The sequence below is a fragment of the Musca domestica genome, unplaced genomic scaffold (assembly GCF_030504385.1).
Source record: "Musca domestica strain aabys unplaced genomic scaffold, Musca_domestica.polishedcontigs.V.1.1 27, whole genome shotgun sequence".
Classification (NCBI taxonomy): domain Eukaryota; kingdom Metazoa; phylum Arthropoda; class Insecta; order Diptera; family Muscidae; genus Musca; species Musca domestica.
In genome coordinates, this window is record NW_026712286.1 from 11,004,216 (window position 1) to 11,030,756 (window position 26,541).

The 26,541-nt window shown below is 36.3% G+C and overlaps 5 protein-coding genes across 6 annotated transcripts; 3 read left to right on the forward strand and 2 right to left on the reverse strand.

Moving 5' to 3' along the window:
* Positions 1–1,386: 1,386 nt before the first annotated feature.
* LOC101890075 (uncharacterized protein C16orf52 homolog A) lies at positions 1,387–3,130 on the reverse strand. Of its 2 annotated transcripts, none has more exons than XM_005176656.4 (3): positions 2,988–3,130; positions 2,358–2,476; positions 1,387–2,284 (listed from the first exon to the last, which is right to left on the reverse strand). In XM_005176656.4, the coding sequence occupies exons 2-3, from the start codon at positions 2,458–2,460 to the stop codon at positions 1,884–1,886; spliced, it is 504 nt and encodes a 167-aa protein (XP_005176713.1). In that variant the 5' UTR covers positions 2,461–2,476; positions 2,988–3,130; the 3' UTR covers positions 1,387–1,883. The 2 variants fall into 2 exon arrangements, with proteins under 2 accessions (XP_005176713.1, XP_019895519.1); XM_020039960.2 differs by lacking the exon at positions 2,988–3,130 and adding an exon at positions 2,750–2,872.
* Positions 3,131–4,454: 1,324 nt separating this feature from the next.
* On the reverse strand, positions 4,455–8,197 carry LOC101890233 (dihydrolipoyl dehydrogenase, mitochondrial). Its single transcript, XM_005176657.4, has 5 exons — positions 8,007–8,197; positions 6,290–6,433; positions 5,047–6,219; positions 4,895–4,984; positions 4,455–4,829 (listed from the first exon to the last, which is right to left on the reverse strand). Exons 1-5 carry the CDS (start codon positions 8,046–8,048, stop codon positions 4,764–4,766), a joined length of 1,515 nt encoding a protein of 504 aa, XP_005176714.1. The 5' UTR covers positions 8,049–8,197; the 3' UTR covers positions 4,455–4,763.
* A 734-nt stretch (positions 8,198–8,931) lies between these two features.
* On the forward strand, positions 8,932–21,462 carry LOC101890406 (mediator of RNA polymerase II transcription subunit 19). The gene is made up of 4 exons (XM_005176658.4): positions 8,932–9,960; positions 19,690–19,797; positions 19,870–19,981; positions 20,129–21,462. The coding sequence occupies exons 1-4, from the start codon at positions 9,601–9,603 to the stop codon at positions 20,491–20,493; spliced, it is 945 nt and encodes a 314-aa protein (XP_005176715.1). The 5' UTR covers positions 8,932–9,600; the 3' UTR covers positions 20,494–21,462.
* A 1,387-nt stretch (positions 21,463–22,849) lies between these two features.
* LOC105261433 (glycerol-3-phosphate phosphatase) lies at positions 22,850–24,888 on the forward strand. Its single transcript, XM_011297940.3, has 3 exons — positions 22,850–23,154; positions 23,720–24,368; positions 24,458–24,888. Exons 1-3 carry the CDS (start codon positions 23,058–23,060, stop codon positions 24,633–24,635), a joined length of 924 nt encoding a protein of 307 aa, XP_011296242.1. The 5' UTR covers positions 22,850–23,057; the 3' UTR covers positions 24,636–24,888.
* A 949-nt stretch (positions 24,889–25,837) lies between these two features.
* LOC101890576 (uncharacterized) lies at positions 25,838–26,416 on the forward strand. The gene has a single exon (XM_005176659.3). It carries the CDS (start codon positions 25,928–25,930, stop codon positions 26,390–26,392), a length of 465 nt encoding a protein of 154 aa, XP_005176716.1. The 5' UTR covers positions 25,838–25,927; the 3' UTR covers positions 26,393–26,416.
* Positions 26,417–26,541: the final 125 nt, after the last annotated feature.

Sequence of the window (26,541 nt, forward strand, 5' to 3'; positions counted from 1 at the left end):
ATATCTGAACCGATCTTCACCAAATTTGACATACTAGTTTCTAGACTCAATTCGGTCGTAAGTGCCAAATTCCATCCCATTTGAACAAATATTAGACATTTGGTGTACAATAAAAGGTAAATCGGACGAAGTTATATATGGGAGCTATATCCAAATCTGAACCGATCTCGATAAAATTTAGCAAATGTATTTCTGAGCTGTATTTGATATATTTCCCCAAATATTGTTCTTACAGAGTGCATATTACGGCTGCGGAGGACAAAAATAACAATTCGGATGAACAATGTATATGGGAGCTATAGCTATATATGATCCGATTTCAATCAAATTTGGCATACTTATTTTCAGGCCTAATTTGGCTGTTTGTGCAAAATTCCATACTATTCGGGCTGATATTACACGTTTGGTGCACAATAAAAGGCAAATCGGACGAAGATATATATGGGAGCTATATCTAAATTTTGACCGATTATCTCCAATTTCAATAGGGTTCGTCCTTGGGCCAAACAAATGTTGTTTGGAAAATTTCATCTCAATCGGATAATAAATGCGAACTGCATTTTGTTCATAAGAATACATGTATAGACGGACGGACGGACGGATAGAAGGACTGACATGCATAAATCGACTCAGAATGTGATTCTATGCAGATCATCAAAAGGAACTATGGGTCTATCTCGTTTCCTTTTGCCTGTTACAAACAAATGCACAAAGACACAATACCCTGACCACCTTGTGGTGTAGGGTATAATTAGGGACTGCAAAGCATCTAAAATTGTTGGTTCTATAAACATTTTTTATTTATTTATTTTTTTTTTTTTAAATATTAGAGTGAGATAAAAAAAATTGCAACAAAATCAAATGACATAATTTTTACGTTTCTTTTTTTAATTTTATTGAATGGAAGCAAAAAATGTCGGAAATAGCACGAATTGGCACGAATTATGGCCTTCAAACGGCCAATGAAACCATCACACGCTGCCCGAATGTTGCTCTGCGGTATTTCGGCCCATTCCCGGCAAAGCGCTTGCTTGAGGTCATCGACACTTTGGTATTTTTTAATCGTCTCAAAAAAATTCTCTACAGATGACTGATAATAAGTTCTTCTACAAGCGTCTAAAATGGAGTCTTATTGACGGCTGAAAAGGAGTCTCTATAGACTAAAAGTATTCCCCCATTGAATTCTAAAAAGGGATGTTTATGGATAGCAAAAAATAAGATTAAAAGTAGCCCCTGTAGATGATAAGAAAGGAATCTCTGCAGATGACTGAAAAATAATTTTTAAGGGGACGAAAAATGTTCCTTTTTGGGATGGAAAGACTATTAACCCGAAAATATACTTTAAAGGACACGTATATTTAAATCCCAATAAAAGATTTTTGTACATATATTTATAGAGAACACTAAATTTATATTTATTCGAGATAGATTTTCCACTAAATTATTTATGTAAATGTTGTTTGTTGCTTATACCTTAAAAAAGATGTTCGATTAGAAAATGCAAAAAAGTAATATTTACAAATCTTACATTTAAAAATACACATAAAAAATGATATATACAAAAAATCTGTTGATACACCTATATAAAATTGAGCATATTCAAAAAATGCCTGTAAGAGATATGGAGATTCTAGAGAAGTGTTACAACTAATATTTAAAAAAAAAATAAAGAAATACAACAAAAAAATATACATCGCCAAAACTGGTGATAAAATACAATAACAAAATCGGTTCAATGCCTTAAGATTCAAATGCTTGAAAGGAATTTGGAGACGTAACTACTAAAGGGGAATGTTTTGTATTGCAAGCATAGAAGTTTCCGTTTTGAGCAACACAAATAAATACTCTTTCCAATCCATTTCCCTTTTCTTCTTGTTGTTGACTTAAAAATGTGGCAGACACACCTTACCGGCAAATAGCTCCGATACGACCGTAATCCACAATGCCAATACAAACAAGATATATGAAATACCAATTTTATAGGTATTCGGCAATTGATATGCCTGGCCACCGATTTCCTCAATGTGGAAGCCCAATGGAAATACCACTGCCGCAAGGCAAAACAAAACCATTGCCGTAAATCCAACCCAACGGGCATAGGGTATAACATTACGATCCCAAGTACTGGAAGCCAGCAATATAACCGTGGTCGTTATACAAATGCAGCCAATAAAAATGCAAACCAAAGCAATAAGCCATTCGGGTTGTAGTTCGGGGGTATAACAAACCTGGGGACGGTTATAGAGGGTCATGCATGTCCACATTAGGCCGAGACGTATGTCACCTGGAAAATATGGAGGGATTAATGTTCTGTGTGTATTAAGGGGTGGGGGAGAGTTTTCCTGATTTTAACTTACCCGCCTCTTCAGTCACTATCCAATCGGGCATAGCCAAGCTTACAATTGCAAAGACATCGGCTGCCATAAACAATGTGGCACTAATTGTTGTGAGTTTGTCCATTTTCTGGGGGTCTTATCTGAAAAAAGACACGAATTAAATACATTAGAAGCATTGTAGCATAGCCAGCAATAGTATTGCTAGGACGTGGTCCAGAAACTCCTCCGGCAATAATTTGACTATTTAAGATGGCACTTGGTAACCGCTCAGTGTATCCACACCGAAAAGGTCGGACAATTAAGAAGGCAGAGATGGTATCTTGTGTGGTTATCTACACAGATAGAGATCCAATGGCTTGAATTCTATACGGTACTCTTAAAAGCCCACATAAACACACGGATACATCACTTACTTGCTTTTTTCAAATATGTATCCTATTGTGGGACGAAATTGGATTTTCAACGCAAAAACGAACACGGCAGGAGGTACAACACTAGAGTACCCATTAGGTTTTCGCAGGGAACAATTGAAATGGTCAATAACAGTCCCCTCAGAAACCTGGAAACCTAAGACTATATCACCCACCAAGTTGCACCCCACAATTAGCTCCCCATCTAATTGAATAAAATTAATTTTGGGATTTTACTCACTATTTTTCCAATCTAATCAATACAATCCTATTAGTCCTGTCCAGACAATGTGTCCAATTTCAATTGTTAAGAGGTGAGTGGATGTATCCATCCGCTTCTAAGTCGGAGCAGAGCGAATGCGAACAGGAAGCCAAAACAAAAGACGTTCCAAACGAAACAAACAAGAAGGCAAATAGGTAATGTCCGATAAAAAATAAACAGAAAGCAAAACACCCGAATAACTTTCTTGTTTACGAATGTGTGTAATACATAACGCCGAAAAATTACGAATGAGACATGAGGACAATGCAATCAGCTGGAAATATTCATTAAATGAGCCACGGAACTTACTAGACCAATTGGCTGATAGCCGGCCATATTTAAAAGCGTTCCAAAATGTGCACTGGATGAAGACTGAATGCCGCTGAAATATAAGCAAAATACAGAATGCTTTATTTTACGAATGAGTGTTATACATAATGGCTGATATTCCGCCTGTTTTTACGAATAAGGCATATTAAAAAAGGCAACCAGCTGTAAAATAGAGACCGTAAGAAGGAGGTGCAATCAAAAAGCAAACAACTCACTTTGAGTTGATAACACATAATTTGTGTGCTGCCAACCAAGAATAAAATATGTCAACTTGGCAGTATTGGATAATAAAGGCGCCAAACATCCTTGGAAAGGGAAGAATGGCAAGAAATTTGATTTGGAGACCGTTTAATATGCGGCTGGAATGGGTCTTGATGATTTGATGGATAGTAATCTTTTTTTAACTAATGTGTTAGAAGTCTATAGACGAGTCGGAGAGGATTTTGTATAGACGATTGGTAAAGGAATCTGTGTAAACGATACAGTTAGGAGTACCTTATACGTCTTTGAAAGAAATCAGTAAGAGCGGCCGGGCAAGAAGTCGATATAAATGATTCTGAAAGGAGTCTATACGAATTACTGAGTAAGTGGCCAGTACATACAACAGCAGAGTGGTTTATATAGAGTACTGGAAGTCTGAATGGGCAAGGGTTGGGGAGTCTGTTTACTAAAAGAAGTCATGTGTATGAAATAGTGCAGTGAAGACGACGATCCTTAAAGAATTTAGAAATTTGCTCCTTACGGAACAATTACAGGATATTCTTTATAGATGACTAAATTAAATCGTAACTACTGCAAGATGACGACCCTTAAAAGATTCTATCTAGAGAACTGGAGAAGTTTCTTTACGTAGCAATTACAGGATATTCTTTATAGATGACTAAATTAAATCGTATCTACTACCCCATCCCTAATGTGCATTCAAATTTTCGTATTCACTTTTTCCTAAATGGTTTATTGCACTTTCTCCTTGACCCCACTTTCCAGATTGATTTCAAAGCCTTCCCCTCTCCACACGGCATTGTAACGAAAACAAATCTCGTTTCCAGTTTAACGTTGTACGTTTTGCACTTATTCAAGTTCTTTATTGATAATGCCTATTTAAAATTGTTATAATTTACTTGTTGTTCTTGTTATTTGTTTTTATTTTTCAAATTAAAAAAGAAAACTTGAAATCAATAAATTGCTTTTTTTTGGAAATAAATTACAATAAAGAGAGTGATAGACGATCGATTTTATCGTTGATATCCCATTGGAGGTTCATACATATACATATTTGTTTCTTTGTAAAATAACTTAAGGCCTTTTTGTTGTAGTAAAATTAGATGTTAAATAGGAGTTTTGGTGGAGATGTTTAAATGTTGCTTTTGAGAGTTTATGTGGGACTGTTAGCCTAACTGAAGGGGGGAGGAGAAAAGAAGATGTCTAAAAGTTAATGGGTTTGCCAAAGGCAGCAGCAACATTAGCTTCACGCAAAGCTTCAGCACAGGTCTGGAAGAAAAAAGCAATTTTTCATTAATCATATTCATACAAATTAGAAATGTGGGCTAACTTACAGGATGGGCATGGCAGACACGGGCAACATCTTCAGCGGAGGCACCATATTCCATGGCCAAAACAGCTTCATTGATAAGTTCACCGGCAGACTGGAATTTCAAACAAAAACAGTTAATTCTCTGTAATTTAAAATAAACTTCCTTTTACTTACGGGACCAATGATGTGTGTGCCCAGCACACGATCTGTAGCCTTATCAGCCAAAACCTTGACGAAACCATCAGTTTCGTTGTTGGTCTTGGCACGGGAATTGGCCAAGAATGGGAATTTGCCTACTTTGTATTCAACACCCTCTTGCTTGAGGGCCTCTTCGGACTTGCCAACCCACGCAACTTCAGGATGGGTATAGACAACAGATGGCACGCAGTTGTAGTCAATGTGGACATGGCCGCCCAACATACCCTCGACGCAAATGATACCCTCATCTTCGGCTTTGTGGGCCAACATGGGACCATGAATGCAATCACCGATGGCATAGATATTGGGAACGGTGGTCTGGAAGTGATCATTGACGGGAACGCGTCCTCTGTCGTCCTTGACAATGCCAACATTTTCCAAGCCCAAACCTTCGGTGTAGGGACGACGACCAACGGATACCAACAAGGCATCACATCTCAGTTCTTCCTTTTCACCGGTCTTGGCATTCTCCACTTGAACGGTGACAATGTTACCGTCACGGGTGGCCGACAATACCTTGGTGCCGGTCTTGAAAATCAAACCCTGTTTGGTCAAGACCTTTTGGAAAGTTTTCGAAACTTCACCATCAATGCCCACACCACCAATGGTGTCCATGAATTCAACGGCCGTCACTTCAGCACCCAAACGAGACCACACCGAACCCAATTCCAAACCAATAACACCGGCACCAATGACAATCATTTTTTCGGGCACCTGCTTCAAGGCCAAGGCACCAGTCGAGGAGACAATAACTTCCTCATCGATTTCAATGCCGGGGAATGGTGTAACCTCTGAACCGGTGGCAATCATGATGTTCTTAGTTTGTACTGTTTCCACAGAGCCGTCATCTTTTTTGACTTGCACCTCATTGGGGGAGGTGATGGTACCGAAACCGGTCAATTGGGTAACTTTGTTCTTCTTGAACAATTGGGCAATGCCACCGGTCAAGGCTTTGACGGCGTTGCTCTTTTGGGTCATCAATTTTTCTAAATCCAAAGAGACATTGCCACAGACAATACCACGATTATCCAAATCACCCGAATGGGCCATGTGATAGTAATGGGAGTTGTTGAGCAAAGCTTTGGAGGGAATGCAACCAACATTAAGGCAGGTACCGCCCAGAGTGGGGTTCTTTTCAACACTGACAGTCTGCGGGGCGAGAGTAGAAAGAACAACTTTTAATAAACATTTAGAAATTTGGAAAGAAAATCGATCTTACCTTCATACCCATTTGGGCGGCTTTAATGGCAGCAACATAACCACCGGGACCCGAACCAATGACAACCAAATCGGCTTCATGTGTGGTGGAATAAAAGCGACCGTTCAAGGCACCCAAAATGGCGCCATTGCTACGCAAGGGGGTCTGAAAAAGGAGTGGGAAATAGAATTAGTTAAAAATATTGTTCCACAAAGTTTTTTTCGAAGCCTGGGTTTTCCCAACCGAAACTTCAAATATTTCTCCTTTCCTCTCACTTATGCTGTGGGAATCAGCTGACGTTTCTATTGTAAACATCACACTTAGGGTTGCCAATTGTTGGAAAAAAATCTAAAGCGGTTAAAGGAAAAGTGACCGGTTAAGTCAAATCCTATTGAAAACAAAGCTCAATCCTTTTAAGATACCTTAAAAGATTGCCAAGAAGGTAATATTTGCGTCTGAAATCATAAATTTAAATTCCGTACTTGGTGCCTATGCCGAATATTAACTTTCGGCAACTTTTCTACACTTCAATAAATTCTATTCTAAAAACCCGCGTGATTCTCCTGCTTATTTCAGGAACTTTTTTCTTGGTGGCCGGACCCGGGTACCCCAATGTTTGAGCCAAAGACCTAGGAGTAGATTCCATATCTATCATAAATCCCAAAATATTATTTTTAAGACTACGTGCAATATTATGGCTTTAAACAATAGACATCCACTGCTACCTATAATTGTATGCTTATCTGTAATGTATATTTCTTAAGAGATTTCCCACCGACTATTGTCTTGAATTGAGTACTATCATTCAAAAATTATATATTGCCGGCTAATTGTTCATTCCATCCCGGATTTACAATCAGAAGCTGATTTTAAATCCAAATCAATATTCATCAAGTGTCTTTAAACCAGCTGATCGCCGTCGTCAACGAATTATGAAACCCATGTTAACATTGTTGTTGGGCATGTGTTGTGAACTTTCTGCTTGGCTGATGCAGAGAGATAACGATAACGACGTAATCTCTGCAAATATGTTAGGCACTTTTATTCAAGCAAATATTTTTTCCGATTAGAAATCGACAAAATAAAACACATTTCTTTAAACATATGTCTCTAGGACAGATATTTCACAGAGTCTTCCCGTTATCAGGCGACAAAATTAATCTTCCGTTTTTAATCAAAATCCATGACCCCCCCGTGAGTTTTATAATGCTCATTATCTGGCCATTCAAATAATCATACGATAAGGGCGGCGGGGAACAGTGACCATAAAACAACAACAACAAACTTTTTCCAGTCTTTTCATGGGCTGATGATTCAATGAGGGATTTCCCTTGCAATTTCAAGCCTCATCAAGACATTTAATTAACGGCAGGTAACTCTGCATAACAATTCTCTCACTCTCTCTCCCTCTTTTCTCTTTGAGGGTATCTAGATAACTTGATGGAAGCAGCAAAAAAGAAATCAACCTTTTGCAAATTACATGACGTTTCAAAAGAATTTTACACATTTTTCCAGACCAAGTTTCTGAAAATTATCTATTGGCCATAACACAATTTACATTCGTAGACAATTTAATTACTTGTCATTGCAGGCATAACACTTTTTTGCCAACTTTTTTTCACATTCACTCATTGCATAATCACAGTGTCTGTTCAATCCTGCTTTCATCATTCATTTTTTGACACTTTTCTTTTGGATTTTTTTACACTTATCGCTCTATTTCTGAAGCAAGTCTCACCTTAAGGGCACCAACCAAAACGCTACGAATGGTGCACTGCATTTTTTCTTATTTAATTCCAACCAATTTGTTTGCAATTTAATTCGGCAAAAAATTGTCTTCGATTTTTTCTCACTTTTCGCGGCGGTCGTTCGTCCTAGAGAACGCAGTCAGTGGTGTTGTGTCGTTAACGGCGTTACGGCTATGACTGACAGTCTCAGATAAATGGAAGATAAACATGCATGCATAAAATGGTAGTAATAGGCAAAGTTGTTATTATTTTGTAGAATTATTGACTACCAAGTAGTTATTGCCGGAAATATTAAAGATTTTTATGAATAATAATATAAAATAGCTATATAATAAAAATAATATTAAGTATATTAATGTATTTTGTAATTTTCTGTTAACCTTTAGGACTAAATACTCATATATAATTAAGTAAGATTTTAATAAAAATAATAAAGATTTAACTTTGGACTGCGCCCCGAAATTTTTCTAGAAAAATACAAATTTCCGAGCTTCAGTTTTTTTCTCCTGTGGGGATATGAAACGAAAAACTTTATAAAGGACTGATATGATTTTTTTAAATATATAAATCTTTTAGCTGCCCCAAAGTGCAATTTTTTCTGAGAAATGTTCAATCCGTTTGAAACACTTCGAAATATTCTTCTGAGGCATATTAGTAATTTTAATGTGAAGGAAGAAAAAACTTTTTCAAAACTTTAATTTATATAATTTTTAATTATAAAATAATTTATAATTGCTTTTTTTTTCGTAAATTTACACGATATTTCTATAATACCCACTTCTTATCCCCATCTCTCTCCCTCACACACCAAAATAATATCATATGATTACCCTGTTACTCATGAATTTAACATCACCGCTACTACGCTCTCGCACAACTGTGCCTGGGCCAAAAATGACATTTCGCCATATGCAGGGCAGCCAATATACCAACAAAATGAAAATAGATAATGCTAAAAAGTAAAAAGTTAGAGATCACGGCAGAAATTTGTTAACGAAAAACTCAGTCTAAAACATAAACAAAACAATAGAAAAAAGAAAACAAAAGCCAAAACTGCTACTGGCGACAATTGTGGCTGTAAAGAATCTTATGAATTTCGCAACAATTCTGGCCAAATTGAGTGGAGAAAAGTTTTGTCGTGTCTGCCACAGAAGATACGTATAAAAAAAACCCATTAAAACGCAAGTGAAGGCTACACACAAAAAACTTAAGGCAGTGGTTTGCTTTGAAGGGGGACGACAACAAGCAGCAATAGCAACAGCAAGCAAGCAAGCAGCAGCAAATGAACAGCACTATTGATCCGTTTGTGTAAAACTCTCTTACCTTAGATATTTTTTGTTAAATATTCAATTTATTTCTCGGCAATTGTTTTCCAAAAAAACCAGACGGGCATAAGAAGACGTTCGCGACAGGGTGTTTTCCCACACAGATCCCCTTTTTTTAAACTACTAAAAAAAGGGGTTCCAGCCATACAAATCAAAAACACACGCCACGCAAAATAAGAAAAGAAGAAAAATATATTTTTTTTGTTAAATCTATTTTACACAACGTTGACGTCGACGACACACATAAGGGACCATCATCATGATGAACAATTACAGTAATATGATGATGGGCGGCGAACAGTTTCGCAAAATGGATTCAAACTATTCGCCCAAATCATCGCCACATGGCGGACGATCGCCCGTTGTCTCGCGACAAGACTCATCGGGCACCCTTAAGGCCACAATATCGCTGGGGAAGACGCCAACGATAATACAAACGGGACCATTCTATTCGATGAAAGAACCACCGGGGAAGGGTGAACTGACGGGCGATAAAGATCTCATGACTGAATATGGTTTACATCATACACTAACAAAATTTAAGGATAAGAAAGTCAAAGAATCACTGTCCTCATTTTTGCCCAATCTGCCAGGAATCTACGATGGCATGAATAATTTGGTAAGAATTGCAAATATTCCACTTTTTGTTATATATACTAGATGCTATATGATTTACTAATAATGTATGAATATTTTATTTTATTTGGTGACCTTGAAAAAAAAAGGGAAAGAAATATGTGATTTCTGGAAAAATTATGGATACATACACCTGTTACAAAAGGAATTGATTTAAAACAGGAAGAAATGTTTTCGAAAAGTAATTTGAAGAATGGATTTCGAATTTTTGAAGTTGTTTAGATAATATTGTGAAAAGAATATATTGTGATAAAGGAAAACGATAAAGGAATACACGTGTCGACCCTAATTCTTCCGGCAATTTGTAGCTAAATTCGCAGGTTCAACCAAAATAGAAATGAAGGGTTTAATATCGTGGCATTTTTGCTTAGAGAAGTTCAACCTTTTGGGAACTCAAAATACTTCATAAAATGGGATTTGTTTGGAAATGTTGGCTAGGATTTTCAAAACACCAGCCTTCCATTAAAAGTAGATAAACTTCTTTCCAAGAAAGGCGTTGAAAATACCGAATATAATTATATTAAATTTTACAGAAGTAAAATTCAAAGGATGATGATCGAAGATGGTTGAGATTAGCTGTCCTTGTGGTCAGCATGAAAAGTATTCAGAAATAAAAAAAGAAAGTACATTGACAGACAAGTATGTTAAAGATTTCTGCAAATTCGGATGACATTAACGTAGACTTATTCTAAAGCTATTTAAGACTTTAACTTCGATCTGAAATCGAGGGCATCTCCTAAACTGGTGCTCGACAGTTTCTATAATAATTAAACGTTTCTCGTGTCACAACCTTAAACATTTCTAGTAGAGCTTCCAGCAGAGCTTCTTTTTGAAATAATTGGGCAAACGCCCTCATGTATATAAATAATTGAAGGTATTATGGAGGCATTTTTTTGCTTTGATACCAGAATAATTTTTGTCTTCTCCTCGTGATGGTCCACATGAGCTGGTATGTTGTGGTTAGTAGTTCGGAATTCTCCATTAATAACCTCCGATCACATCTTCATTGCACTGCTAGCTACAGATCGACCTATAATATATGAGGTTCCTTCCAACAATTCTCTGTTTATATTTATTGTTTTATTCAAAAAATACCCAAAAGCAGGCCCTAGAAGAAACGCAATTGTAGGGCATGGATCAAGGATATTAACCAGATTTACCATGGAATTTTATTATTAAAGAGTTATTAAGTTATTTTGCAGAAAAATCCGGGCATTTCATATAGGTTAGGCCAGGTTAGGTTAAAGGACGAGCGGTTGCCGTTTGGTAACCGCTCCTCACGGAGACCTGCTGGTCCATTGTGTTCGTCCTAATGAGGAAAGTGGAAGAATGAAAAAAATGGTTGATAGTTAAAAGGGTGATCTACGGCTAGAAATTTTGCCGTGTCGTCTTTAGCCACTTAAGTCTTCCGACTAATTGAAGAATTACTGTAGGGCCTGTGTTTGAGGACGAAGACAAATCATGTGACACTTGTTCCCTCACCAACCTGTGCTTAACGTTAATGAGTACTGGAGAGTGGCAGAGCAAATGTTCGACCGTCTCAAATCATTCTTCGTCTTGACAGTTCGAGTTCATTGCCCTCACCTTGCAGTGACCTGTTATGATACCCACCACTCAGGTTTCGACAAGGACAGCAGCAACTTTGTTCCCTTCTCCGAGAGTATGGGCCAGATTCTTTTGGAGATGCTCCTTCCCCTTTCGTCCAGCCATTTTTGTTGAATTCTCTCTGAGCAGTGTCTATGAATTACATGTAAGAAGTGACACAGGGGTGGTTTTACCGAGTTCTCAACTACAATGATAGCTTATTCGGACCCTAGCCTAGCCAATTCGTCTACGGTCTCGTTGCCTGGAATATTGTTTTGAACAGGAACCCAACAGAGCTTGATGGACAACCCAGTGTTTCCCAAGGCATTTCATATAACTTTGATGGGTTTGAACTCGTTCTGAAAATGAGAAGAATATCAAATAATCCAATTCAATCCAATTTTTTAAAAATTCTATCGCTTGATACCATTCCGAATGGGTGTTCTGAAGCACCAGTCTCCTATGAGCCTTAGTCACGATGTAGACACACGATGTGGCCATTTATAACGAAACGAGGGTTCGCCGAACGAAACGAGGGTTCGACATTCATACACTTCATCTATCGCTATTATCAGCTGGAACCTTATAAATTCGAACGATAAAATATTTATACGATTTCTGTCAGTGTTATTGTCATATTAATTCTTATCAGTTCTTTGTGGCCGTAACTCTGACAGATATGATGAAAATCTTCAAACTTCATCATTTCCATGACAGTTGGGTTTAGAAACCAGGACAACCCGAGTTATATACGACCAGTTGCTATCACCTTTGCCTCTTCCGCAAAATTCCATGGGTCCTATAAGGAAAAAATAATGAAGGAAATTTAAAATTGCTCTGTTGCAGAAACTGCAAGAATCTACTAGTTTTGCAATTTTCTTCGATATCACAAAGGGCAATTGGTTATCGTAGCAAAAACTTTTACATTCTTGCAGTTCTGTAAAGGAACAATTATGTATTCAGAAATAGTGTAACACTGCAGACATTTTTTCATCTGACTGTTAATTTATTCGCAATTAATTTCTAATAAAAAAATTATGTTTTCGTGTCCTTTTTAATTAATCTGATACTCTCCCACAAAAAAAAAAAAAAAAAAAAAAAAAAAAAAAAAAAAAAAAAACTATTACAAATTTTATAATTCTCCTAACTCCTTCTGTATCAAATGTTGATCCTTTTAACCTGATATTCAATATTTTTTGTTTTGGTATTTCCCTATGCGATATTTTTTCAGCCTTCCATTAAAAATGTTGGTTTTTGATTTTTTGGGTGTCACATAAAAGCCATGGAGATTAACTAATTTGTAAATTAATTTCCCATAAAGTATTTTCTATGTATTTTTTTAATGTTGTTGATTCTTTGGGATCCAATAAAGTTTTTGAGAATAAATCTCATTAAATTCAATTAAACTTGGAATTTGTTTTTTTTTTACTTATATTTTACGCACAGGAAAGTAGTTTTTGAAGGCCTTTTGTTAGGTTATGTTCTTTCAATAGTATTTGAGAATTGTAGATTGAAGTAGTTGGAAGAGTTCCTTCCTATATTCTTTTTCCCTAAAGAGAGGATATATATATCATTTTATACGCCAAAACGTTCATCATCGAAATAACGGTTTTAGACCCTATGTCTCTTTGGAACAAATCCGTTTCAGAAAATTTGGAGTCGATCTAGCTACGTTCGTCCGTCCGTATGTCTGTCTGTCTGGCTAGGTGGTGCACACGATAACTCTCGAAGGGAGAAACCGATTTGGTCCAAACTTGGTACATCTTAATATTATTGTCAAACTTAAATAGAGTTGGGAGATGGGCAATATCAGTCTACTCCTTCTGGAACCACCCCCACAAAATGTCAACATTTTCAAAGAAAATAATTTAATGCACAGAAAGAGAAAGGATAATACGATTTTGTTCCAACTTTGCAAATCCTAAAATTTGGATCAGTGCTATGTCAGGTGCGAAAATGGACAATATTGGCCCACTCCATTAAGTATCTCCCCCACAAAGGGCCATTTTGAATAATTATAACTCTTATAAAATGTGTCTTAAGTGTCAGATTGTCTCCAAATTATACATACCGCAAAAGATGGAATGAATCGGTCCACTCCTTCTGGTACATCCCCCAGAAAGGGTCAAAATTTTGAATATACATGACGCCCATATAATACAAAATTAACATCCGATTCCTTTCAGACATGGCACACCACAATATTTCCATAAACAAAAGATCTGTTATAAAGATGGTAGAGATCGGACCATTTCTTCTGGTACCTCCCCCACAAAGGGTCAAAATTTTGAATATTCTTGAAGCTCATAAAACACGAAATTAACATTCGATTCCATTTAGACTTGGCCCATCTCAATATTTCCATCAACATGAGATCTGTTATAAAGGTGACAGAGATCGGACCATTCCTTCTGGTACATCCCTCTCAAAGGGTCAAAGTTTTGAATAACGAAAACGATCTTTAAATCCGAAATATGCATCCGTTTCTCTTTAAATTACACACATCACAATATATTCATAAAACCAAGGTCTGGTGTGAAGATGGAATAAATCGGTCCACTCTTTCTGGTACCTCCCCCCACAAAGGGTCAAAATTTTGAATATTCTGAAGCTCATAAAACGCAAAATTAACACCCGATTCCATTTAGACTTAGCACATCTCAATATTTCCATCAACATGAGATCTGTTATAAAGATGGTAGAGATCGGATCATTCCTCCTGGTACATTTCCCACAAAGGATCAAAGCTTTGAATAACGAAAACGATCATAAAATCCGATATATGCATCCATTTCTCTTCAAATTGCACACATCACAATATTTTTATTAAACCAATGTCTGGTGTAAAGATAGAATATATCGGTCCACTCCTTCAGGTACCTCCCACATAAAGGGTCAATATTTCTAGTATTCATGAAGCTCTTAAAACACGAAATTAACATCTGATTCCATTCAGACTTGGAACTTATCAATATTTTCATAAATAAAATATCTGTTATAAAGATGGTAGATATCGGATCATTCCTCCTAGTACCTCCCCCACAAAGGGTCAAAGTTTTGGAAAACCAAAACGATCATAAAATCCGATCCATCCATCATCCATTTCTCTTCAAGTTACACATATCACATATTTTTATTAAACCAAGGTCTGGTGTGAAATTGGGATATATCGGTCCACTCCTTCAGGGACCTCCCACATAAAGGGTCAATAGCCGATGCTGTTCAAATCTGGAACGTTGCAATATTTTTATCAGTTTTAGGTCAGATACAAATTGGTCAATATTGACCAACTGCTTTGGAACCTCACCTATAAAGGGTCAACAGTTTGAATAATAATTACTCAAGGCTCGGGTTATAAATCTGTCGGCAAAGGAATTCTGACTTCAAAAAATTCAATCCCTTTCCACCCCTGCCACATGCAATTGGGAAGGCTATGATGTCAATTTTCCAACAAAAATAGAGACGAACTTTTGTCACACCCTATACAACCGCCGAACAACTCTTAGGCAATATCAACTATTTACAATACAAAAAAAAAGATCCCAACAACAAATACAAAAAGCCCAAAAATAACACACGTCGACAAGAAATATATCAAAAACAAAAACTTGTGGGCTATTACAACAAACAGAAGACACGTGCTGCAGCAAAAAGCGTGAAGAGAGAGACAGAGGAAAAAAGTGAAAGTAAAAGAAAAATCAAAAACAATTTGTAATTATTTTGCTTTTTTTTCTCTCTTTATGGCAGAAGATTTTTAGTTTCAGTATTAAATTATTTTCCGATTAGAAATTCTGGCTGTTATCATGTAAACGTGACATAATGCGGTATTATTAAATATTTGTTTGCTATCTTTTGTTTGCAGAGCGACATGCATAAATCGACTCAGAATGTGATTCTACTATGCAGATCTTCAAAATGAACTATGGGTCCATCTCGTTTCCTTTTGCCTGTTACAAACAAATGCCCAAAGGCATAATACCCTGACCACCCCAAGGTCCTTTCTTGTTATATTACGGCGGTTATGCCAAAACACGATGAAGTTCTCTAAGCATTGGAAATTTGAAATGGCAAAATGGAAAAGATTATACATCTTGCTTGCGATAAATTTCAAAGGTTTTATGGTTGAAAAAAGTCCCTCGAAATGTTCACCATTTTATTAGGGTTTAGAAAGGCCTCATAGCCTTAAACTGCAAGACAATTAAATGGAATTATCCACAAATTTCATCTGCTCATTCAAATCGTAATTAGGGTATTCATTTATATTAGGTTATAGGAGTTTCCATCATTTAAAATTGTTAAAAATAACACAAACTTGTTTAGAACTCCATGTTCTATTTGATTTTGTGCAATTCAGTGCAAAATTAAAAAAATAATTTTCCTTACCAAAAATAAATAAAATCGTCAAAAAAAAAACAGCCCCGACAATAGAATCATGTTTCTCTGAATTAGATACCTAAACCAACAAGTTGATCGACCTTGACCTCAAAACTGCTGTTTCCACTTCAATGTGAATTTAATAAGCTAAATTTTTTGAAGCACGTGTTGTGAACAAGTCAGCTCACTAAACGTGTTTTTTCGATACTTTTTTAATTGGAATATTTTGAATTGAAAATGCAACAAATAATTATGAGAGGAATAGTTGCCAGAATACGGTTACAAAAAATTAAAAAAAAATTCAAGCGGTCTTCTAGACGGACAGCATCGTCTAAAAAGAAAAAGCTGTCAAGGAGAAGATTACATAGTGGGGAACAAGCTATTCTAACAGCACTTGGGGAGCTGATAAAAGATGGGTCTGCTTACCCCAAAAATTTGTAACAATTGTCGCAAATTTTTACTGGAAGTCGTCTACATATCAACGCAGGAGTTCTGCCAAAGAGCGGTTCGAGAGAGATATTGCGATAGTTCTTTTGCTGAGAGTTTGCAAGTTCTTGCTGGACATATTTCTTCTTTCAATCACCTGCAACTCTTCGTTTCCCTTTTTATTTTGGAAATCGCAACCCTATTTCTTTTTTGATTTTCGACGAATTTTTATTTTTACGAGTTTCATTTTTATTTATGGCGGAATTTTTATACCCTGCACCATAAAGTGGTCAGGGTATTACTTCTTTGTGCATTTGTTTGTAACAGACAAATGGAAGCGAGATAGACCCATAGTTCCTGTTGATGATCTGCCTAGAATCACATTCTGAGTCGATTTATGCATGTCCGTCCGTCTGTCTGTCCATGTACTTTTGTAAACAAATTACAGATCGTATTTATTGCCCGATCCGGATGAAATTTTGTACAAGTCATTTGTTTGACCCAAGGACGAACTCCATTGAAATTTGAGATAATCGGTCAAAATTTAGATATAGGTCCCATATATATCTTCGACCCTCTTGCCCTTAATTATGCATCAAACGTGTAATATCAGCCCAAATAGTATCGAATTTTACATACACGACCAAATAAGTATGCCAAATTTGATCGAAATCGGTTCAGATATGGCTATATATCCCATATATTTTGCCCATTCGATTTGATATGTTTGTCCTCCGCAAGGGTAATATGCACTCTGTAACAACGATATTTGAGGAAATATATCAAATACAGCACAGAAACACATTTCCCAAATTTTATCGAGATCGGTTCAGATTTGAATATAGCTCCCGTCGATCTTCGTCGATTTTCGTCGGTATTTTGATGATTGTAGCCAAATTTTTGTGTAGAATTGTCTGAGAATCCACACCATGTGTTGCTTCTCAATACTTCACCCACTGGAGGAAAATTGTCTATATTGGTCCACGATTCGGTGCGACAGCATTATAAAATATTATCATTGCAATACCATCCTAATCATTAGCTAGTGGATAGGCAACCTCCTTTCAGACACGTAGGGAAAGTCCTTCATGATCTAAAGAAAGAGAGCGAGATTGAGAGAGGTACAGAGGTATAATAGGGAACCTCTAGAACAACAGGCCTATTCACTGCGATGCGGTCACAAAAGTCATTGACCATGTGTCTGCCATCGCAGCTGAAGGGCGAGCGGCCCCGACAAGTACAATTCATGATCTAAAGAAAGAGAGAGAGAGAGAGAGAGAGAGTGAGAGAGATACAGAGGTATAATAGAGGGCCTCTGGATCAACAGGCCTATTCACTCTGATGCGGTCACAAAAGTCATGGACCCCGTCTCTGCCATCGTAGCTGAAGGGCGAGCTGCCCCGACAAGTACAATTCGCTGCACCACTTTAATTGCCCTGCCAAATCTGCCCTACTCACTGCAGAAGATCTATGGTTACCAAATCTGTCCCACTCACTGCAGAAGATCTATGGTTACAGCCCGTAAAATTAGCCGAACTTTTGAACCTGGAGTTAGAACCGGTTTAGCAGAATTCGAAAAAGAAAACTTATAAAGCTGTTACGACAACAACAACAAACCCGATTATTATTGTCACAATGACACGCTGCACCTTTTTCACTGCCCAGCCAACCCTACTCCCCTTAACCCGATTTCGTTATGGACTCAACCTATTGCATCCTTTTTGAGGTTGGACTTAGAAGAAGAATCACAGGATCACAGAATCAGGTTGAGAAGAATCATAATGGACACAGCAGTAGAATCTGCTACAACAACAACAACCATCCGACAAAACCGAGTAGTTTTGTCTCAATTAAGATCCAAAAGGTGTAGCCGCCTCAATTCCCATTGGGCCCGGATTGACAACGATGTGCAGAACATCTGCCCAGCTTGTGGCACATGTCCACATGACACGCTGCACCTATTTCGCTGCCCAGCCAAACCTACTCACCTAACTCCTGTATCGTTTTGGACCCAACCCGTACAGGTTGCATCCATTTTGAGATTGGATTTAGAAGCAGAATCCGATTGAATGGAGTCAGAAAATGGAAACAGAACGAACACATCTGTATGAGATGCTGCAACAACAACAATCAACGGAAATCCCTAGTAGTTTTGACTTAGTTGAGATCCGAATGGTGCAGCCACCTCAATTCCTATTGAGCCCGGATTGACAGCGATGTGCAGAATATCTGCCCAGCTTGTGACACAGGTCCACATGCCAGGCTACACCTATTTCGCTGCCCTGCCAAACCTACTCACCTAACTCCATTATCGTTGTGGACCCAACCCGTACAAGTTGCATACTTTTTGAGACTGGGTTTAGAGGCAGAACCCGATTGAGAAGAGTCAGAAAATGGAAACAAAACGAACACAGCTGTATGAGCTGCTACAACAACAACAAGCAACCGAAAACCCGAGTAGTTTTGGCTCTGTTAAGATCCGGATGGTGCAGCCACCTCAATTCCTATTGGTCCCGGATTGACAGCAATGTGCAGAACATCTGCCCAGCTTGAGGCACAGGTCCACATGACACGCTGCACCTAATTCGCTACCAAGTCAAACCTACTCACCTAACTCCTGTATCGTTGTTTACCCAACCCGTACAGGTTGCATCCTTTTTGAGACTGGGTTTAGAGGCAGAACCAGATTGAATGGAATCAGAAAGGACGCAGCACTATGAGCTGCTATAACAACAACCAACTCGCTGAAATTATTATAATTTTCTGAAGCGTATTTTATTTTTTAATAATTTATCTATTCGGAGGTTATTTTAAATTTTGATTTTTTTTTTAATATTTTGTCCCAAGTACCCTTACAAACCGCTTGTCAACTATCGCAGATAACCTCACAAAAGTAACAATCACATATCTAATCGAAAGGGTCTTCTCTTACCCTAACACCATATGTATCAGAATTATTTTGTCCATTGGTTCTGACTATAAAATAAAAGCTTGTGAGGGTATAAAAGTATCAATCACAGATCTCATCGAATGAAATGGTCTTCTCTTACCCTAACAACATAGGTAGTTTCTAGATTTGTTGGTCAGGAAATTTATACAGGTCTTGTCTAGCGATTCCATTTTTTTCGATGAGCCTCTAGAAAAATTTGATCCAGAATAATTTTCCCTATTCCATTTTTAGACTCCCTAAAATAAAATTGACAATTTTTAAAAATAATACAATTTTATCTCCCAAAAGAATTTATTTCAAGAGAATCACATATTTCTTTATAAATCCTAAATTTCCTTTAGTTAACCTCTCTTCCATTCCCTTCTTTTTGCATTACAGGAAAACAGTACATTACGCAGTGTCATTGATAAACCCCCCATAGGAGGTAAAGAGCTATTGCCTTTAACCTCAGTACAATTAGCTGGTTTCAGATTACATCCCGGACCGGTAAGTGTTATTTGTGGAATACTTTGACAACGTTTGATTGGTTTGGTATTAATTTTCCCTTGTCTCTTGCAGTTACCGGAACAGTATAGAGCCTTCAATACAATCCCCGCACGCAAACATAAAAACAAACATAAAAAACATAAACACAAAGATGGCCAACAGCCGCCCGAAACAAATCTAATGGGTGAGTTGGGGTTTGGGGTGGAGTGCAAAATCTCCCCAATTGCCGCCGGGGCATAATTGAAGTGACAACTATCATATATTTTAATTATTTTTGTTGTTGCTTTGATTTCATTGGAAACCTACTCACTCACACACAATCCTCTTACAGATTCTTCCGGTTTAGAGACTTATGAGAAAAAACACAAAAAACAAAAACGCCACGAGGACGAGAAAGAGCGAAAAAAGCGCAAAAAGGAAAAGAAACGCAAAAAGAAATCTCACAGTCCGGAGCCACCATCGTCGGGCGGGGTGTCGCCCATGCTGGGTGGTGGCTCACAGATTCCGGGTGTTGGCGGTATGATGATGGGCGGTCCATCGTCGATGTCAGCGATGCAGGGTGGTGCCGTTGGCATGGGTAGTAGCCTTCAGGGCCTGGCGACGGGTCCAAACAATCCGCTGGGGCCTGGTTCAGGTGTCACAAATATGTCAGGCCCTGGTGGTATGATGATGCCTCAACATGCTTCTTTATTTTAGTTTAAATTTTTTTTATTTTAATTTTAAACAAATTAAGTCATGTTTTATGATTTTTTTTTAGGTTGAAATTCTATTTTTTTGTTTACCAAAAAAAAAGGAAAACAGAAAAGCAAAAAGAAGAAGAAGAATAACTATTATACAATTGTCAATATATTTACCCAAATCCCCACTTGAATAAGAATTTTTTTAGTTTTCCCCCCTTTTTAATGTTTATCAAATCCCTTACTCCCCACACCTTCGCCCCCTGGTCGTCCCTTCTCAGAGATACTGTGTATGTTAATATGGTATTAAGCTGGAAACACAGTCAATTTGTCATTCCCAAAGTTGTTTAGATTATTTCCTAAATCCCAAAATCTCACTCCAAAAATCCCCCGCCTTCCTTGTGGTTCCCTTTCAACACTTTGCTCCCAAGAATTTTTAGAATACAAATGCTAAACAAAAGAAAAGATCTTCCATCATGTGTTGTTTATTTAGAATTTACTACCTCCCCCACCCCCCTCTTTAACTAATTTAATAGTCTCCCCCTCACATTTAATCAACTGCCTAGTAGTTTTTGTTTTTTTTTTATTAATTTTTATTAGGTTTTTTTTTTCTTTCAATCCTCCCCCAAAAACCTTTTCGCCTGCCTTCCTTGGCTCCTTGTTTTCACAAGTTTTAGTTATCCACTTTTTTTTATTAAATAAAAATTGTAATATTTTTTCTTTTGCTTTCAAAAACTTTAGCAATTAAGGTTTAATAAACACACTTTTTTATGAAAAAAATTTATTATTAAAAAACAAAACAAAAATACAAAAAATATATTATTTAGTTATTTAAGAGTTGTATGCAAAACAAAACAAACAAACAAAAAAAAAAAGAAAATAATGATAATTAGAAATTTAACAGAAGGAAAAGAAAAAACAAGCAAAAAACAAAACAAACAAAAAAAATCAAATAATAAATTAAATTTATAAAAAAAATGCAAAAAAACTGATTTGTTTTTACTGAGGACGTAGCGCAATGCATTCACAACATCTTCCTAGAATGAGCAACATTACCCAAAAAAGAAGCAATCTTTTTATATAACCAATTTGAAATTTATATTTAAAAGTGGTGCACTCGAACCGGTTTTATTAAACCAGTAAATACGGCCTTGGAAAGGTCATATAATAGATTACAGTAATGAGCGATGTGGTCGCTAACAAATAATTTATTTCAGCCAAAAAAGACGAAAATGTTTCAATCAGGAGGGATAATTATATTGTAACTTGCACTCTAGCATTTACCAGATGCCTTGTCGTAATATATTTCTTGGATCCAAATATATTAACCTTAGAACCTTTATATTTCCACCTGTAGTCTTCAATTGAAAACGAACCTAGCATAAACTAAACTCCACAAAAGCCATTCTTTTGAAGAAAATACTCTTCCAGTATTTAGTATAGCTTAAAGTTAAGTAATAAGCAGTTAATTAATATAAATATTCTTCATACAGTTTGATCGTCTCCGGCAATCATCAGGGAATTTTGCATTTAAGAACTTAATGTACTTTGAAAAATGAAAATTAACCAAAATCACTCTCAGAATAATGTTTATATTATTTTGTATTTTATTGAACATTTATTATTATGGTATTTTATTTATATTCTTAATTTTTTGTTATAAATTTGAATTTAAAATTGGCCCTTTAACACAATTTCCATGTCTGCAATGCTAAACGTGGTGTCACTTCCCGGTGAATGCATTGGGGGTTACAGCAATTGAACGAAACTTTCAAAGTACATTTCATTTCATTAAGTTATCAAAATATTTAGCAACATATTATTACATTTTAATATTTAATCAATATGCCATAATTTTTGTTATTAATTTAAATAAAAAATCTTTAAATAAAAAAAATCACTATAACCAACTCTTTCAAACTCTCACCAAGCGAAAAAGTTCTCACAATATTTATTCATAATGATTATATCATTAATTATATTATTATTATATGTATAATATTCTCCAATTTTTATTATTAAATTATATTAAACAATTTATTCAAAATAACAACCAACATGCCGTGCAATAGGGGTTTCAAAAAATAAGAAACTTTCAAAGTTATGCTCTCTTGTGTTTAAAAGTAATCAACATTTTTTCTTTATAGATCAGTTATTATATTAAATTCTGTTTTACAAATTTAATTATTAAGTAAAGCTTAAAACAATCTCTTCATTAATAGCAATCATTTTCCTTCTCCACTGTAAACAATTCTTCCCACCACCCTCCGAACAGCTGTTTTTCACGTCATCATTTCCCAATGAATGCAATGGGGGTTGTAGCAACAAGAAGCAGCTTTGCGATGTTTTCAAGAGAGAAAGAGAAACAATTCTCTTTTTTCATAACCCATTCAACCCATTGACAGTTAGTCCAACTTTTATCCCCCTTTCTAATAGCAATCCACAACAGCTAAATTCTTTATTAATATAATAATAGAAAAACAATCTATTAGTTATTTACTGTAAGTGTTTCCACTTAGTGGTGTGTTAATGTCTGCTGCTGGATTGTTTTAAGTTAGTAAACAGCGAGAATAACATCGAAAAATGTTCAAACAAAGTGCTACTAAACTTTTGGAACTCAACGAGGAGAAGGTGAAGGAATGGCTAGAATCATTCGATGCAGTCATAACAGATTGTGATGGTAATTGTGAATTAAAACATTTCCGAAATGGAAATTTAATTAGCTTATAATTTAATATATTTTTTAGGTAATTGCATAAGTTTAGGGAAGAAGTGTGCAAATTTGTTATGGTTTGTTTTTTTTTTCTCTGGTGTGTACATGAGAAATTGAAAACGTGTGGGAGTATGTGTGAGTGAATGTTGCGTAGCACGAGTATACAGCTGTAAATTTGTTTCATTGTTGCCTGGTTTGATAATGACCTTTAACGTCATTTACACTTGGGACATGCTATAGCCGGCATAGACAACATGAAACAATTACTTTTTCAGAGAAATATTTAAGAAAACAAATAATTCGGCATGGAAATCGATTTGTTAAAAGGTCGTCTTAATTCTAACTGGAAAAACTCTCGGATTTTTTTTTTTTTTTTTGAAAAATTAATTTTTACTAAAAATTTGCTGGAGGTGACTTTGCCGTAGAAAATTAGAAGTGAAATTTATATTCCTATCGACGAGACCAATTTTCTACAGAAATTTTTTTCGAGTTTTCACCTGTTTTTTTTATTATTTTTTTGTTTGTTTTCCAGGCGTCCTTTGGGTCTATGGAGATGTCATACCCGGCTCCGTAGACGTTATGAATCGTTTCAAGGATATTGGCAAAAAGATATTCTTCTGTACCAACAATTCAACGAAAACTCGCAAAGAATTGCTGACAAAATCCAAAAATATGGGCTTCAACATAACCGAAGATGAAGTTATCTCCACAGCCAACTCACTGGCTGCCTACCTCAAGGCTCGCAATTTCAATAAAAAAGCCTATGTTATTGGTTCGGAAGGTATTACCAAAGAATTGGATGCCGTTGGCATTGATCACAATAAAGTGGGACCTGAACATATGCCGGGTTCATTGTTGCAATATCTATCAAATAATTTTGAATTGGAAGAAGATATTGGTGCTGTTCTGGTGGGATTTGATGAGTATTTTTCCTTTCCCAAAATGACAAAGGCGGCCTCATATCTCAGTCGGCCAGAGTGTCTGTTCATTGCCACAAATACAGATGAACGTTTTCCCATGCCAAATATGGTTGTGCCTGGAACGGGAAGTTTTGTGCGGGCCATTGAAACTTGTGCCGAACGTAAGGCCACAGTGATTGGAAAACCAAATGTTGCCATGTGTGATCATCTTATCAATAATGGTACCGTAGTGCCGGAAAGAACTCTCATGATTGGCGATAGGTGAGTAATAGTTTGTTTATTTTCCCAAGTCTCAAAGATTACAAAACGGAGATAATAATTTATTATCTTTTTTATTCATATATTTATAGGTGTAACACGGACATACTGTTGGGCTATAACTGTGGTTTTCAAACTCTGCTGGTCGGCAGTGGTATACATCAGCTAAATGATGTAGATTCGTGGAAAGCATCGAATGATCCGGAATTACATAAATTGATACCGGATGTGTATTTGCCCAAACTAGGAGATTTATTAGCCTACATGTGAAATTATCATTGTTTTAGTTTATCATAGCCATAGACGCATCTATTTTCTATTCATTATTACATCTTTTTCTATTAATTACCTTTAAGTATCATAACATATTCTGTGTAATGCCTATTTATTGGGTTTTCAGGGAAAACCCAGTTCAAAGCTTTTATTAATTTGTAGTTTGTGTTTGTTACAATGAGATTTGAGAAAGAAAAACAAGACAAAGAGAATATTGTAATAAAATTGTAAACACATTGTGAAAAGAAAATGGTAGACTTTTAACTCCACATTCCTGGCAGGCTAATATACACACTTATAAAGTGTTGCTGCATTTTACCATAAAATGCCGCAAAGATCCATATAAAATGAAGTACATGCCATATTTTAAAATTTAAAGTAATAACTTAGCCTGCTGAAGGAATCCTCAAACGGTTTCCCCATCCCATCCTCTTTTTAGCAGTTAAGAAAATTGCACTCACTCGGAAGTAATAACACCAAGTAATGATGTGAAGAAAAACTAAATAGAATTGGTTACTCATTTAAAAAATGTTATTGCCAATTTGTTATAAAATTTTTCAGTGGGTCCCACACTTTTTTTATAAAAAATCGAAATTTTATCCACTTATTATCATAATTTTTAAAATGTAGTCAAGGGCTTCAGCAGTTGGGCAAAGAAACACTCATACAGAATTGATAACACCAAGTGATAAAACAAAGATGAAATTGCTTGTTTTTAAAATACATTGTTGTCAATAAACTGACAGAGCCACCATAAATAAGCCCTCCTTGTATTTGACAGTGGTTCTCACAAACTCTTCATTATTCATCGAAAAATTTCCTCTATTTTAAAAAAAAGAAAAAAAGTATCCGAAACTGTTTAGCAGTTGAGCAGAGTTATACTCACTCGGAATTGATAACAACAGAATAGGCGATGAAGCAATGGAATGATAACTCATATGCTGTGCCTTTTTGATGTGAGGTTTGAGAGAAACACATATTCTTTATATAAAAAAATACTTTTCCTCTACTTTTATAAAAACTTGAAAACGTGCATATAGCTAAAAATCATAAAATGATACTTTGCTACAGATGTTGTTGGGCTGGATTTATGCTTTTTCCTTATTTTGTGTTCTGAGAAAAAGTTTAGCTGAATATGTAAGCGAACAGACCTGCTTTAACAGCTGATCCCAAAAAGCATGTCGGCATTCACCTTGCATTAATAACACAGTGTTTTATTTTAGTTTGGACCGGCATTGCTGTGATACCTTCACGTTTTTGTTTACGGAACATTACAATTGGAGTGAAAAATGCTACCATTATCCCTGCTAAAGGCTGCCCAGAGTCATCCCATGTTGGTGGAACTTAAAAATGGCGAAACCTACAATGGACATTTGGTAAGCTGCGACTCATGGATGAACATCAATCTGCGTGATGTTATTTGCACATCAAAGGATGGCGACCGGTTCTGGCGTATGCCTGAATGCTATATACGAGGTAGCACCATCAAATATCTCCGTATACCGGACGAAGTCATCGATATGGTTAAGGAAGATGCCTTGGCAAAGGTACGAAATCGCACCGAAATGAACAAAGGCCGTGCGGGTGGAGGAGGTCAGGGAAATGTCCAAAATCAGAATCAACGTAATCGTGGAGGAAATCGTAACAACAGCAATAATCGGAATATGCAGGGTTCAGCATCTGCCTCGGGTGGTGTTCGACAATTTTCACAAAACAATCGTTCAGCTATGCAGCAAAATAAACTTGGGAAATAAATTATGGAATTTTTAACAAAATAACTGGATTAATTTATTTACATTTTCATTGGTATTTAGACGCTCGTTGCTCTTAGTCATGGGGACATTTGTCTTCTATCAATTCTATTATTTTATGGACAATTAATTTAACGAGACTTGTAAATTTT